At 37.6% G+C, this 14,557-nt stretch overlaps 1 protein-coding gene across 4 annotated transcripts; it reads left to right on the forward strand.

The window, feature by feature from the left end:
• Positions 1-74: 74 nt before the first annotated feature.
• Positions 75-13,104, forward strand: LOC115692966 (pentatricopeptide repeat-containing protein At1g10910, chloroplastic). Of its 4 annotated transcripts, none has more exons than XM_056317430.1 (12): positions 75-511; positions 1,072-1,156; positions 2,549-2,812; positions 3,738-4,040; positions 5,109-5,213; positions 6,787-6,886; positions 7,366-7,685; positions 9,300-9,476; positions 9,560-9,688; positions 10,494-10,743; positions 12,531-12,719; positions 12,806-13,104. In XM_056317430.1, exons 1-10 carry the CDS (start codon positions 204-206, stop codon positions 10,719-10,721), a joined length of 2,019 nt encoding a protein of 672 aa, XP_056173405.1. In that variant the 5' UTR covers positions 75-203; the 3' UTR covers positions 10,722-10,743; positions 12,531-12,719; positions 12,806-13,104. The 4 variants fall into 4 exon arrangements, with proteins under 4 accessions (XP_056173405.1, XP_056173404.1, XP_056173406.1 ...); XM_056317429.1 differs by having other exon boundaries at positions 10,494-10,728; XM_056317431.1 differs by having other exon boundaries at positions 10,494-10,728; positions 12,531-12,644; positions 12,720-13,104.
• Positions 13,105-14,557: the final 1,453 nt, after the last annotated feature.

Here is a 14,557-nt window from a genome sequence, read left to right on the forward strand (position 1 = left end):
CAATTAGAAAATATGAAGAATGACCAAGAAAAGAGCTCCCACCAATTTTCCGAGGAACGAAACGAAACGCACTCTCTCTGCTTCCGCTTCCATCTTCTTCCTCCGCCTATCCTCTCTCGCTCCTCTTGTCCCGCTTTCCTCCTGAAAACAAGCGGTTCGTACACTTCATCGAGCTCGAGCGAGCTCAAAGAGACGACCCAGCTATGGAGATTTGTTCTTCTGCGCTCGTCCTCTCGCCTCCCAACATCCTCGCCCGCCCGACGTCGCACCCTTTTCGTTCAATCCCTTGTTTACCGTCCCTTCCTCCTCCTTCGAGAACCGCTGCTAGGCCGTCCTCTCGAGTTCTCTCTGCTTCTTCGGCTCCCGCCCTCGTCAAGCCGGGTCGAGACGAGCCGGCCCGTCCTCCGCCGCCCGACGCCGGCCGGAAGCACCACTCCAAGTCTTACTTGGCCAGGCAGGCCGCTGTTCTTGAAATCCAGCAGTCGCCCGACTTGGACTCCTCTCTCGAAAGGTCCTGACTGAGTGGGAAACGCGGTTGCCGCCCCGCCCCGCTATTTCGATGTTGTTGTGAAGTGCCTTGATTGTTTGACTGGCTATGTGGCATGTTTGTTTTGAAGTCAAGATTAAATTTTGAGAATTTAATGGCGCCACTTGAAGGTTCAGGGCTCGATTGTATTCCGTATGCAACATTTTAGGAGGAAACCCAGATGGGATTTTGCGCCTGATTTGGGGAGCCGCTCTTTTCACTTGCTAGACTTATCTTTCATATGTCATAGAGCGTGAATTTTTGTTCAAATGTTTTGAGGACAAAAAGAAAAAAAACTACAGAAATTTCGATGCATATTGGTATCGGGCTTCAGATTTCAACAATCTTGGGAGATTGGATGAAATTATCTTTCACAAGTACATACATTTCCTCTCGACATCTAATGCGATAGAGAGTCTTGAAATCATGCGTCGCGGTTCCTGCTTTCGGTGTAATGATATGTCGTTCGTCATCTTTAATTAGTTCCGTTCTTCTGCTGAATATCTCTTAGGAGGTTGAGGTCTTGTACTTTTGTGTCTGTGCAGGTTTGGTGGCCTACTGAAGGTGCAGGACTTGAATGCCATTTTGAGGTATTTTGGGAAGCTCAACCGGATGCAAGATATTTCCAAGGTTCTGAAACGTCCAAAATTATATTCACTTTATTTGTCGAGTTAGTTTAAGTGTCTCTTCTCATCGTATAAAATTTGCTTGTTCTTGAATGTGGACTAGAATTATGATCGATTAATGAAACTATATGCACAAACCGACTTTTCAACTTACGCTTTGTTCATTTTTAAGCACTCTTTGGTCTTTATTTAATCTTTGATGGGGTCACAACTCTTTTTTTTATTAGCCATGATTATCTGGAACTAGGGAAGAATGAATGTAGCCTTATAGAGTAATAGAGGTAGGATATATAGTCAGCATTTTGATGGATTCTCTTGATGGGTTCGATGATCAACAGTTGTCCAGTGATATGGAATATCTCTTTCAACAAGTTCCTAGTTTTATATCGTCAGTCATTTCATATCAAAACATCAATCTGCAATTTTGCATTGTCTGGACTAGCACATACTGAATGTTATGGATTTAAGGCATTCTCATGTTTTGTTCCATTATGCGTTCGTTTCGATGTGGCTGAATTATGCCTAAACTTCAATTTTGTCAAGAACAAAGAACAGCTCACAAAAATCATTGTATTAATGGTGCTTGGAAATAAATGTTTTAAAAAGTAGTGATGCATCTTTATGAATATCTATAATGACAAAAAAGAATATAAACCGCAATAAGTTTTGAGTGTGTCTGGACTCTTTTACTTATTTTTTTTTTGTTCTTTTAAATCTTGTGGCGCACGCACTTTTACTTTGTTTTTAGACTTAAGCATCTAAAGCTTTCATAATATATAAATGTTGACACGTGGATTCAGACATAATTGATCATAGGTTTTTAAAAGTTGAATATACTTTAGATTTTGGTGGGATATAAAAAATTGCCTTTTGCTTTTCATAAGTCAAAACAAACAGACCCAAAGACTTATCCTTGTAAGTGGGATTGGCGTCTATGCCATGCTCTCCATTTTGAATCAAATGTTGTAAGCTCTAAGTTCTCCAAATCTTTTCGTATTGTCTCTTTCCACATCTTTATCATTATGGATCATATATGAGTATTTGCTAGTGATTGGAGAAAGACGCAACCTAACGGCTCTAACAGTTATGGATTGTAGGACTAATCTAACAAGCTATGAAAACTTATAAGAAATTTGATTCTGCCAAACAGCTCAAATAGATTTTTGGTATTGGTTTTAGCTTCACCCTCATGATTGGAAGCTTAAGATCTTAATTCATTTCCATCTACCTGTTCTCCTGCATTATTCCTCTGTCTCTTGCCCGCCCTCTGTTTGGCAGGCTAAATCGTGGCCAGCAATGGGTCTTCTCACTTAGTAGACAGTTGATCATTTTCTTTCCGTTCCTTTCAATTACCTAATGAAGAGCTGGTATTGATTTTCTGTTGAAATTGTCGCAGCTCTTTCAGTATATGCAGAAACACAAGAAGATTAGTGCTGCAAGTTATAGCAGTTATATAAAGTTCACAGGGACAAGCCACAACCCTTTGGATGCACTGGAAATCTATAACAGTATTCCGGATGCCTCAATGAGAATCAATGTCTTTATAAGTAATGCTGTTCTTAGTTGCCTTGTCAGAAATGGTAAGTTCGGCATCGGCATGAAATGTTTTCAACAGATGAAGCAGGATGGGCTGAAACCGGATATCATTACATATAGCACGGTGCGCAACTCTAAACTCATCTTGGTTAACTTTCTTTAAGCAATTAGATTAGCAACTTGTGGGAAATGGATTTGTGACCAATAAAAAGCTAAATTTTATGTAATATTTATTGTTAAATTATATTGGACTTCTGATATGTGAACTTTGGAATTTTTTTTTTTCTATGTGAAGAGATATGCTATATACATTGTAGGCCTATTCTTGACAACTTAAACTTTTGGGAAAAACGATTATTTAATATGGTAGAGCACGGGTGAGGTGTTCATATCCAAAATACTCCCCTTTTTATTATTTTGTATGTTTCTCTGTCTCCTTCATGCTCTAGTATTCCAGTCTGTGATTGTCTTTAGTTGGTTTTACTATGGTCACATCCCATGTTTCATATGTAAGGCCCCACTTATACAGGAGAGGGATTGTTAAGATATAGTCTCTTTAGAATGTTTGACAACATTATCTGTGGATTAAAATGGACCATATGGTTTCTAGTCTTGAATCGTATAACTTTAACAACATCGAACTTGCTTATTTAGCTCATGCTTATAATATACGGCTTCATTGATCAAAGTTGACAGGAGCCCCTTTCATTATGTTGCAACAAAGTATCGTACTTGTTGCAACAATGATCAATTATGTACAGAGATCTCATGATCAACATTAGAGTTGAAAATTTGATGGGCGCAATGTGGAGTCTTTTGAATGGACAAATTCCTATAATTTTTTGCCAGATTCATTGGGCTCTAATAATGCCCCACTAAGCAAAGATAACCTGTTTCTTCGCTGCTGAACGTATCCAATTTTCATCTTCATCACATGTTTGATTTGGTCTAAGTTTTGAGGAAGTAATAGTCAGAACATTATTGCAGTCTTACTTGGTACTGTCCATAGTTTGAGCAGTAGCAATCCTTACTTTCTTCATTATCCTTAGCTGCTTGCAGGTTGCATGAAGGTCAATGATGGTTACACCAAGGCATTGGGACTGATACAGGAATTGGAGTATGGTGGTCTTGAAATGGACAGTGTAATCTATGGGACTCTTATTGCCGTGTGTGCTTCGAACAATCATTGTGAAGATGCAGAGCGCTTCTTCAAGCAAATGGTTAATGAAGGCCATACACCTAATGAATTCCATTATAGCTCTTTATTAAATGCATACTCTGCTGATGGTAATTACAAGAAGGCTGAAGCCTTGGTGCAGGATATGAAATCTGCAGGCTTAGTTATCAATAAGGTGTGTCTTGAACTTCATCTCTCACTTTTATGTTAGAAGATGCATTTGATTGCATGCATATAATTTTGAAGATGGTATTGTGGATTTGGGATTGAAACTTTTAAAGAGGACATTATTTTTTATGGTAGTTGCCAAATTTTGTGCAACTCCTCCTTCTAAGGTCTAATAGGTCTTTAACTCTTCAAACTATTATTTTGGTTTGTTGCTAAACTTTTCAAACAAAGTGGAAAAAGTGCCACTTCTTTAGGGTTTAAAAACACCTGTGTTCTAATGGGAGAGCATCTTTATGACTAGGGATGGACACAAGAAGTGGTACCCCACAGGGCCCCGACCTGCATGGGGCGATTTTCCTCGCAAAAAATATCTCTTGGAAGAAAAAATATCCCTTAGCTAAATAATCTGAATTTTTTTTTAAATAATCTTAGCAAAAAAATGTACAACTACATTATTTTTTGATTACTTAAAATTATATCAAAACGAGGATATGTTTAAAAAATTTGCTAAAAACCATTGTTGGAATCATTACCTGAGGCAGGGGCCCCTCCTTGTGCCCATCGCTATTTACGACTGATGCCTTATGCTTGAAAGGTGTGGGCCTCGTGGAAAGCCCGTTGCCCTGACATCTTAGAAGCTAGATTCCGTCACTCCATTTAGCTTGAGTGCCTTGGACTACATTGCGCTTGTCTGACTGATGATCCTGATCCCGCCCCATAGTTAAATAGATCTGAGTAGCTCAAAATTTGACGATCGAGCTCTGGCAGTTTGATAAAATTGTATACTAACAAAATAAAAGGAGTACATGTCAATTTCAAGTATTATTCCTACTACTAGAGATTCCTCTTATATCGTTGTGGAGTGGACAGAAGGGTGCCTTCTAAATGCTGCCCACTTTTCATTAACAGTTTTACCCATTTCATGTCTGCTAGCTGCTTCCTTAGTGGCTGATGTCAAAATCCTTTCGCTTGAATTTGTATGTCCTTCACCAGAAATTTTGATTACTTCTTTTTGTAGTACATCTACAGTATGCTTATACTGAGTTGACATCATTCACTAATGCAAGGTTTTCAGGTAATTTTGACTACTCTGCTAAAGGTTTACGTCAGAGGAGGCTTATTTGATAAGTCGAGAGAATTATTAGCTGAACTGGAACTCTTAGGCCATGCCAAAGATGAGGTATATTATTGTACTTTTCTCTCTGCTTTCTAAATGAAGCTATAACAGGCTTGAATTATATCTGACCTGTAACAAATGATATGCATAGTATTCTCATCAGACCTCAGAAGTCAAAAGGACAGAAGCTGTTCAGGAAACTGGGACACAGTTTAGTCTTCAGAATTTGACCTTCGTAGGCTTTCAAAGGATTCTCTGTATTAGATTTTTCACATATTACTTCACGCGTTTGCTGATGTTCCACAATATGAAATCATAAACTCAATAAATGATTCTTTGAATCTTGTTTCTTGCATTTTCTATCTCAATGCTTTGCAGATATCATTATACAGTGTAATTTAAAGTCTTTTATTTTGTGTGAGGATGAAAATGACAAACAAAGCCTTTTTTCCCAAGGAGGGTTGACTATGCGGTCAGCTCTTTTTAGTGGGATATCCTCTAGAAGAGTCATTTTCAAGATCCTGCCTTTTGTGTTTTTGTCATGTCTTCTTCAGCCTCTCCTCCCATATAACACTCTTTTCCTACCATAAGATTGTATTTATACATGCCATATTGAATTATGTTTTCATATTTCAATTCTCTTTTACTGAGTCTCTTGCATCTCATCTTCTTTTGTTGAAAATGGTCATTGTATATATTCTTCTATGATTATCTTTACTACCAAAGTATTCACATCTCTGATCACTCTGATTTTGCTTACCATTGGTACTCATATTGCTAGGCAGTTTATCTCATAAAGCTTCTGATACAACAGCACAGATCATGCTTTGAGAACTAACATCTCTGATCGACATCAAAGTGAAAAGATGAGGGCTCAAAGTTTCACTTTTCATTTTGGCCTTTGTAGTTGAGGATCCCTGCATAACCGCTTCATGGGTCCATACAGAAGTCATAGCTCCATAATGCATGTCTTGCAACTTTTGGACTTTTACTTTTAGAACTCTCCGAAGGACTTTTCAGATGTGTTTTTCATTTTTTTCTGTAGTTTTGAGTTCCATGATTTTGATAATTAGGATTTGAGCGAGGAATCTGCAAAGAAAAGCGTAGAGGCTCCTTTAGTTGATCAATGTTGTTCTTTACTACCCTCAAAGTAAAGAATATTGAAACCATGCTTAATCTTTCTGGCATAGAACCATCATTATTTTTTAATTGTTAAGATGTATATTATGGATGTATAGCATATCTTTAGTACTTGGGCTAACAATGATGTTTTGCATTTTTACGGGATAAGACTTCTGATGGCAGACACTGAGCAACAATCAGGTATAATATACCAGGCATTCTGTAATAATCCAAAAGAGAACTAATAACTTTTGAAATGCATAGTAAGTGTAGGTTGCTAGTTATTGATGTGCAACATTCTCAACCGTTAGCTCAAATATCTGTGTGTACCAATATGAGAGATTTTAAACCTGTAAGCAACATATTTCTCACGCTTAGCTGTGAATAAATTTGTGGATTGATCCTTTCTTCCTTCTGTAATTTGTTCTCATTGATGTTCCATCATTTTATGTATGTTCAGATTTTTGCTAGAAGTTATCATATCTGTAGTTTACCATATGTGTTTAATTTGTAGATGTCGTACTGTCTATTGATGGATGGCCTAGCAAAGGCTGGAAGGACAGATGAAGCTAAATCAGTGTTTGACGAAATGATGGGAAAATCTGTCAAATCTGGTAACTAATCACGACAACAAGTTTCATTTAGTTATCGGGTTATGTTCTCTACATCCTTGTTATATAAAAGCAAAATGACTTCTGTAAAGTTCCCTGATATTCACTTTTGAAAAGGTGAAATGAGTGCAATGAATTCCAATATGCTTCTGTAAACTTTCCAGTTTGTAAATGAGATCTGGGACCAGCATCATTTTATCCTTTGACTTGTATCAGCTTTGATGTCCTTAGCAAAGATGGTTTTCTTTTGGGTTGGTACCTGGTGGCATAAGCTCATTGTGCTCATCTCTTGCTGTAATTGTCTGAATAATTGGTCCGTGCTGTTCCATTTTTTTTATGTAAGACAAGCAACGACTTGGTGTGTGTGTTTGTGTGTGTGTGTGTGTGTGTGTGTGTGTGGGGGGGGGGGGGTGCTTCATATCATTACGATAGTATAATGGCAAAGCTTATGTGTGAATATAATAGTTATGTTTTACTTGCAGATGGCTATGCCCACTGCATCATGATTTCAGCATTTTGCCGGTGTGGGCTTTTACAAGAGGCCAAACTGTTGGCCAAAGACTTTGAAGCCAAATTTAACAGATATGATTTGGTAATATTAAATACAATGCTATGCACCTATTGCAGAGCAGGTGAAATGGAGAGTGTCATGCAAACAATGAAGAAAATGGATGAACTAGCCATTGGTCCTGATTACAAGACCTTTCATATCCTAGTCAAATACTTCTTTAAGGAGAAATTATATCTGCTTGCTTACAGGACTATGGAGGACATGCATAAAAAGGGGCACCGACCAGAGGAGGTATGCTGACTTCTAATATGATATCCTAATGTCTCATAGCCTAAATTAGGTTCATTGCTTTTACATGGAATGCTAATTTCAAAATTTCGAATGCCTATTCCTTTGATGCTTGCGCCTTTGTGATGCTTGATCAATCTACGCTCATTTTGGAACTAGGGATTACATCTTCAAACAAAGAGACAGCACTCTGGCATAAGCATACTATGGCAATTTTTTTTTTTTTTTGAGTATCTTCTTAAGACGCACTCAACGACTCTAATGCGAATATGAAGCCATAACTACAAATATGAGTAGTTGGTTGTGGAGATGGGAGGACTGAGTAGTTTATCTAAAAGAGATTTCCCAGAAGCTGCTGATAATCTCCTAAGATGAGGAGTTTTAATTCTCAAATCAATTAACAGGGTTATGGGTGAAGTTTCTATTCAAATTTGATAAAGCTTGACATGATAAGTGAGACTTAGGGATAATATTGCAAACTATGGTTCATAATTTCATGGCTTAATTCTGAAACAGCTAGGCAGAGATGGATACCAGCCTTATGGCACCGTAAAAGTACAAGGGAAGGGAAGAATTTTTCTAATGCACTACTTTTTGCTAGTTTAGGTAATACAATTACTATCTTGCATAAGAGGTGGTCTGGTAGGCATCTTTTAAGGAGCAATCACCTGATCTTTTCCTTTTATTCTTTGATGAAAAGCCTTTTGAGTCCTTGATCTACCATAATGATGAAAGAAGCATATGGAACATGTCTCTTCAAAGAAACATCAGCAACTATGGGTTGACGGAAATTCTTCACAGCTACCTGCTATTTAGAGTACCAATTTTCCGTGGTACAAGGTCTAGTGAAATGGTGGCTTAACAGAAACAGTCAATTTGTATTGAAATCTTCAAACAAACAGCTTCTTGTGTTTACCTTGGGAGTAGGGAGAGCAAGCTTTCTTTGGCTGCTGATACTGAAACCTGGTGTTCCAACAGTGGACATTTTTTTCTAACCGGAAGTCACCCTCATTAGGAGTACTTCGGCTTTTTTGGATTTTTGAAGGAGAGGATATCTCTGGTTAGAAGGTGCATCATTTGCCACAAATTGGCTGAATATGTTAACCAAATTCTGATTGTTTTTCTTCTTTTAGAAAAATAGGAATACATAGACTATACTCATTGAGGATGAATCAACGCTTATTCTGCTATTCTGTGAAAGCTGTGGTGAAGATCCCTTTTTGTGTCTGTGGTTTGTGTGGAGGAATGAGGGGCAGGAAACCTCACTTGTCAAGGCCAGACTTCTTAATCTTTACTTGCAAAGGAGCAAGCATCCCCTTTATGCCAAACGAATGAAGAGTTTCCTCTTTCTATTCCAAGAAAAAAGAAATATTTTTTGCTGATAATATGGAAAAGCAGTTTTAGTTAAAAGCAAACAGTTTCCTGTCAAAAAATGCTGGAAACAATCAGTTAATGCTATGTGTCAGTAGTATTTGTATCGTCTTTTGTGGGCTCTTTATCTTGTAAATGATTTTGCAAATGGGTTAGCATCCCCTTGGCGCCACTTTATGAATTGCTTTTACTGATAAGAAACTACTAATAATTTTGAAGGATTCTGAAGTATCTGTGTTACTGCAGGGACTTTGCTCCTCCCTAATCTTTCAACTTGGTACAATGAATGCCTACTCAGAAGCTTTTTCTGTTTACAATATGTTGAGGTACAGCAAAAGAAATATGTGTAAGGCTCTCCATGAGAAAATTCTGCACATTCTGATTTCAGGACGGCTTTACAAGGAGGCTTATGTCGTCGTCAAGGTACTTCTTTTATTGGCTTTCTTTGGATGTTCAATGGGTTCATCTTTACTTACATATATATCTTTTTTTCCTTCAATTGCTAGGACAATGTGGGATATATCTCCAAGCAAGCAGTAAAAAAGTTTGCAACTGCATTTATGAAGTCGGGTAATGTCAACCTGATAAATGATGTGTTGAAGGTCATCCATGCCTCTGGCAATAAGATTGATCAGGCAAGCAGTCAGTATTTGTGCTAACTAAACAGACATAAGTACTTTTTTAAGGCCAAATAAAATAAGAAAGCTAAGGCATATGCATCACACTCTTTGCCCCCAGTTATCTTATTGAAGTGAGTTTTTTTTTTGGTCGGACTATTGAAGTGAGTTTATTAATTCGCTTTTGTGGGCTTTCAAATAGTAAAGTAACGGTGGAGATATGGGGTAAAAGGGATAGAGGAAGGCCTAAAAAGACATGCGCAGTATTTTTACAGAGATCTTGATTAACTGGATATTACAAAGCATGTGGTTCAAAATGGATTGCAATGGCATAGGACCCATGAGCTAACGGGAAAACAGCTTAGTTGTTTTGTTTTTGCAAGTGACTGCTTTGATGTCTTTGGTTGTTTATTAAGAATCAGAAAAATCCCTTCTATTAGTTTAAACAATTCATTTTAAGAATTCAGTGCCTCTCTTACGCTTGATCTCTTGTTCTGCGACCGAATTTGCATTCTGTTCTCTGACCCATCTTACGAAAATATGTTTGAGGACCTGCAAGATTGTTAGAGCAACTCCTTTCTGCTCTGGTTATGCATGTTGGGACCTTGACATTTAAAATGCATAAGCTGGTATTCCAATTTCTGAAATAATCTCTCTTGCTTTCATTTCTCTCTTCTCTCTCTCTCTCTCTCTCTCTGGGTGGGATGCTTCAGTTCATAAGAAAAGCATCGCTAATGTAAATTTTGCTCGAAAAAAAGTTCCTGAAAATTTGAAGATTTTAATATCTATATAAGATTTTTGATGATAGTGTTTTCCTTTGCAGAAATTATTTAATATGGCTGTGTCACGATTTATTGTTCTGCCTGAGAAGAAGGAATTACTTCTCCAACTACTGCAGTGGATGTCTGGTCATGGTTATGCTATTGATTTGTCAACAAGAGACCTTATTCTAAAACATTCACGCTTCTTTGGTGATGAGCTTATTAAGGAAACACTGTCCAAGCATCAGTTAAGTTTGAAAGGAGTGAGATCTCATAAGAGGAAGGAGTGAATTTCAGGTAATGTAATTTGAGGTAATTCGGCTATTCTTTTCTTTATGATGGATCAATGACTATTAGTGCTCTAAGTAGAGCATAGTTCTTATCTATTTTTCCAAAAGATACTCTGCAAATGAACTTCTCCAGATATATAATTTTGGATGGCCAATAACACATGCACATGCGCTTATTAGTGTTCTAAATCAAGGTTATCCCAATTAGGAGGCCCCATAAACACAAATTCATGCGTGACTCTTATTAGCATTCTAAATCAATTTCCATGTAGTTCGCTGAGTTGCATGAGTGACTCTTTTCTTTGGGTTACACCTTAGGGAACCCGTTGAAGCTACTCTTGGTCTTCTTTAATGAACAACTGCATGCTGTAGAATCAACATATGCATCTCATTAGTCTGATCATACATGTGATTATGTGCTTATTGTCTGATTGCAAATGTTACTTGGATTCTTTATGAGGTATATAAGACCTTAACACTGATGATATTTGAATGAGAGTATAGCATTTGATGCTCAATGATCCAAAGCTGGATACTTAATTGAAGGAACATCTAAAGTCAACAACATAAATATTTGTTTTTTAAGATAATTTTTTTAAAGTGCGAGCACTTTAGCTAGTGTAAAGGCTAGAGCCTATATATAAGGAAAAAGATTGATGAAATGACTCATCTGTTAAAATGAAAAGTTTGGTGATTTCAAGTTGTCAAGATCATGCTCTTTGTTGTTAAAGATCAACATTTCACTCGAACAACCAAAGTTTTATTAAAGTAGACTTTGCATAGAACAACTATTTTAGATGAAGTACTAACGAAAAATATATTTTACTAGATAAACCTCTGATTAAAGTGGAAGTTTTATTTGATTATCATGAATCTTGAAAAGAATTGTAAAAGGCTACACACAAAGAGAGAGAGAGAGAGAGAGAGAGAGAGAGAGGACCTCAATACAAGAACCGGCCAACACGAGAGCCTCAATGCAAGAACCGGCCAACACGTGTCCTCCCTTGGTGATTGATAGAGAGGTCGACAGTCCTCAATGCAAGACCCGGCCAATGTGTGTCCTTCCTTGGCGATTGACACATGAGAGAGAGCACTCAAGTGCAACTGCATTAAAATCAGTGCCGAGGTTTTTGTTGGTAGAGATCTTAGTGCAATATTAGTTATGTAAAACATTTTTTAAAAAAGAAAGAGACTCGATTGTCTTTTAGAGCTACACACTGCGTAACTTATGAGCCCATATATAAGAAGGGTTTGGAAACCTGGAATCAAATCATTGGGGATGAAAATGAACACTATCTTGGGGTGCTGTGCATTTCTTGCTGTTTTTTTTTTTTTTTTTTTTGGGTAACCGAGGTGTCCGGGCCAGCTTGTGCGCACCTCGACTATTCCTCGGGGGAGACTAGCACAGCAACCCACCGCCATGGCCCCCCACTTAAATCACAAGTGCTCAGCTGGGGAATCGAACCTGGGACCAGTGCGCCTAACCACACAATCCCAAGTACGCCCTAACCAACTGAGCTACCCATGGGTGGGTTCATTTATTGCTGTTTATTGTTGCATATTACACTTTTGCTGATAATTTGAAATTCAACCGATGGAAATCTGTGATGCTTGATTTGTGTGGTGACCTATTTTAATTTTTGGTGACATGAATTCATAGTCATTTGTAACACCTTTTATTTCGAGGTTGATAGCATGACCCTTTTTAGCCTAGTAATGTGACCGTCGATTTTGATGATTTTATCCATAAGAAGTATCCTCAGCGGACTATATGATGCATTTTCCTTACTTTGTTAACCTTTACTGTAGGGACTGGCTCCTCTGCCTTTCGCATATGATTCGTAATTCCTATAGAGCGTGGTAAGTTGTTGGAAACCCATCAAGCTACATGACCTACTGCAGCAATCATCGCCCATAATGGAGGTGCTTGATGTTTTCTGCTGTGTTGAAAACTTCTGCCTCTCATGCATTAACCATTATGCAGAAGCCTTTTGTCAGGTTATCTCCCTTGCTTGGTATGCTGTGCCTGCCCCTGCAGATTATGCAAGGCATCACGATCTCATGGTTGAACTTTGATAATGCAGCTGGTTTATGATGCTGTCAAGAGGTACACGTGCTTATGCTCGGCCAGAGGTTTGATGTAGCAGGAGAATGATTAGAGCAAGCTCCCTGTCTTACCAGTTGAAGTTTGTTCGCCTGAATTTTTGTTATTTGAACTTCCTTGGTTTACGGATTATCTCGGCAATGTACATAGCTCGACGGTTCTTGGTGTAGAGTTTTTCCTCCTTCGGCATATGCCTGTGCGTTTGTTGTACGAAGTAAATTATTCTTTAGTAGAAATTGGAGGGATATGCAAGAGCAGCCATCCTGTGTTGGATCACTATGTCCGTCTCCTAATTGATCAGTCCTGTTTTTAGTCGATGCAGGATCATAGCATTATAATGAGATCCTTTTCTTGCTTTTGGCTGCTGTTCTTCTGCAATGTAGAGCACTGCCTCTTCGAGAATACAACTCAGGTACGGCGAATCGAATACGTTATTTGGGGATGGCGTAGCCGCCAGTCCTTAAGCAGGATGCATTTGCGATATGAGCACTGGGGTACAAATGCATCCTATCTGAACATGCATTCTTAACCTGAGGTTTCACTTCCAAACTGCATTGCTACATAAGCCACTTCCAAAAAAGTCAATTAAAGTTGGTAAAGAATAATTTTAGTTTCTTTTGTCGGAAAAGATTGGTTATTTAAAAAAAAAAATAGATATTGACAATCGACTCAAGTAGAGTTGGTGATGCAAAATTAATTGTTAACTTAATTGAGTAAGAAATTGGTAATCATTCTAATTGAGATCGGTAAATTTTGAAAGACAGTCGGTAAATTTACTCGATCCGGTCCTTTATTTTCTTTTCTTTTTAATTTTATTTCAGTTTTCTAATTTTATTTTGCTTCAGTTTTCTTAAATTTATTAATCATTGGTATAACTGTAATCTTATTTCATCATATCAATATTTTGTCGTACTTAAGGCCAATGGTCATATCTCTCTCTCTTTTATTTTTTAATATGTACGGTGTCTTATCAAGACGTATAGCATTACATGATATATACTGCAAAAATCCTTTTGCGTCGTTTTTTTTATTTTATACAGCATGTTACCGAATCGTACAACATTGTATCGTACTAACCACCAGTTGTTGAAGGCCTTTTTATGATGGTTCTACCAAGTAACACGACATTTAATTGTACTAAGGCCAAAATTCATGCACTTTTTTTTGGTCGAAATCCACTTTACTCCTCCATCCACTTACATCTGCTATACTGCTTTTCTCATTTGTACGCGTTGGTGCCCACACGCTCTACTCTTCCCAATTAGCTTGTATCTTTTTCGAGCCCTGAGCCCGACTCTACTTTCTCTGTGTTTTATGTCCAAGAGATGCCGAGATCCGCACGATGTCTCGGACAAACTTTTTTAATATTATATGATGGTTTTATCAAGTCACACGACATTTAATTGTATTTGAGGCCACAAGTCATGTACTCAATTTTTTGTCAAAATGTTTTTTTTTTTTTGGCTCCTTGATTTTGTACAACTTCTTGCCAAAATGTGTAATGTCCTATCGTACTCAAAGCAACTGTCGTATGCCTTTTTTTTATATATGTTATTCGAAGATTTACCAAGGCACATGCAATCTAGACATACTTAAAAGCCTTCATTTCTAATATAACACGATATTTTGTTAAAAGCATACGACTTTATATCGTATAATTGTAAATTAAGAATTTTCTCCTGTATGAAAATGTACGACAATTTATCATATTCTAGGTCGAAAATGCAAAATG

The sequence above is a fragment of the Syzygium oleosum genome, unplaced genomic scaffold (genome assembly GCF_021117445.2).
Source record: "Syzygium oleosum isolate NSW1041296 unplaced genomic scaffold, Sole_v2.1 Sole_v2.13, whole genome shotgun sequence".
NCBI lineage: Eukaryota > Viridiplantae > Streptophyta > Magnoliopsida > Myrtales > Myrtaceae > Syzygium > Syzygium oleosum.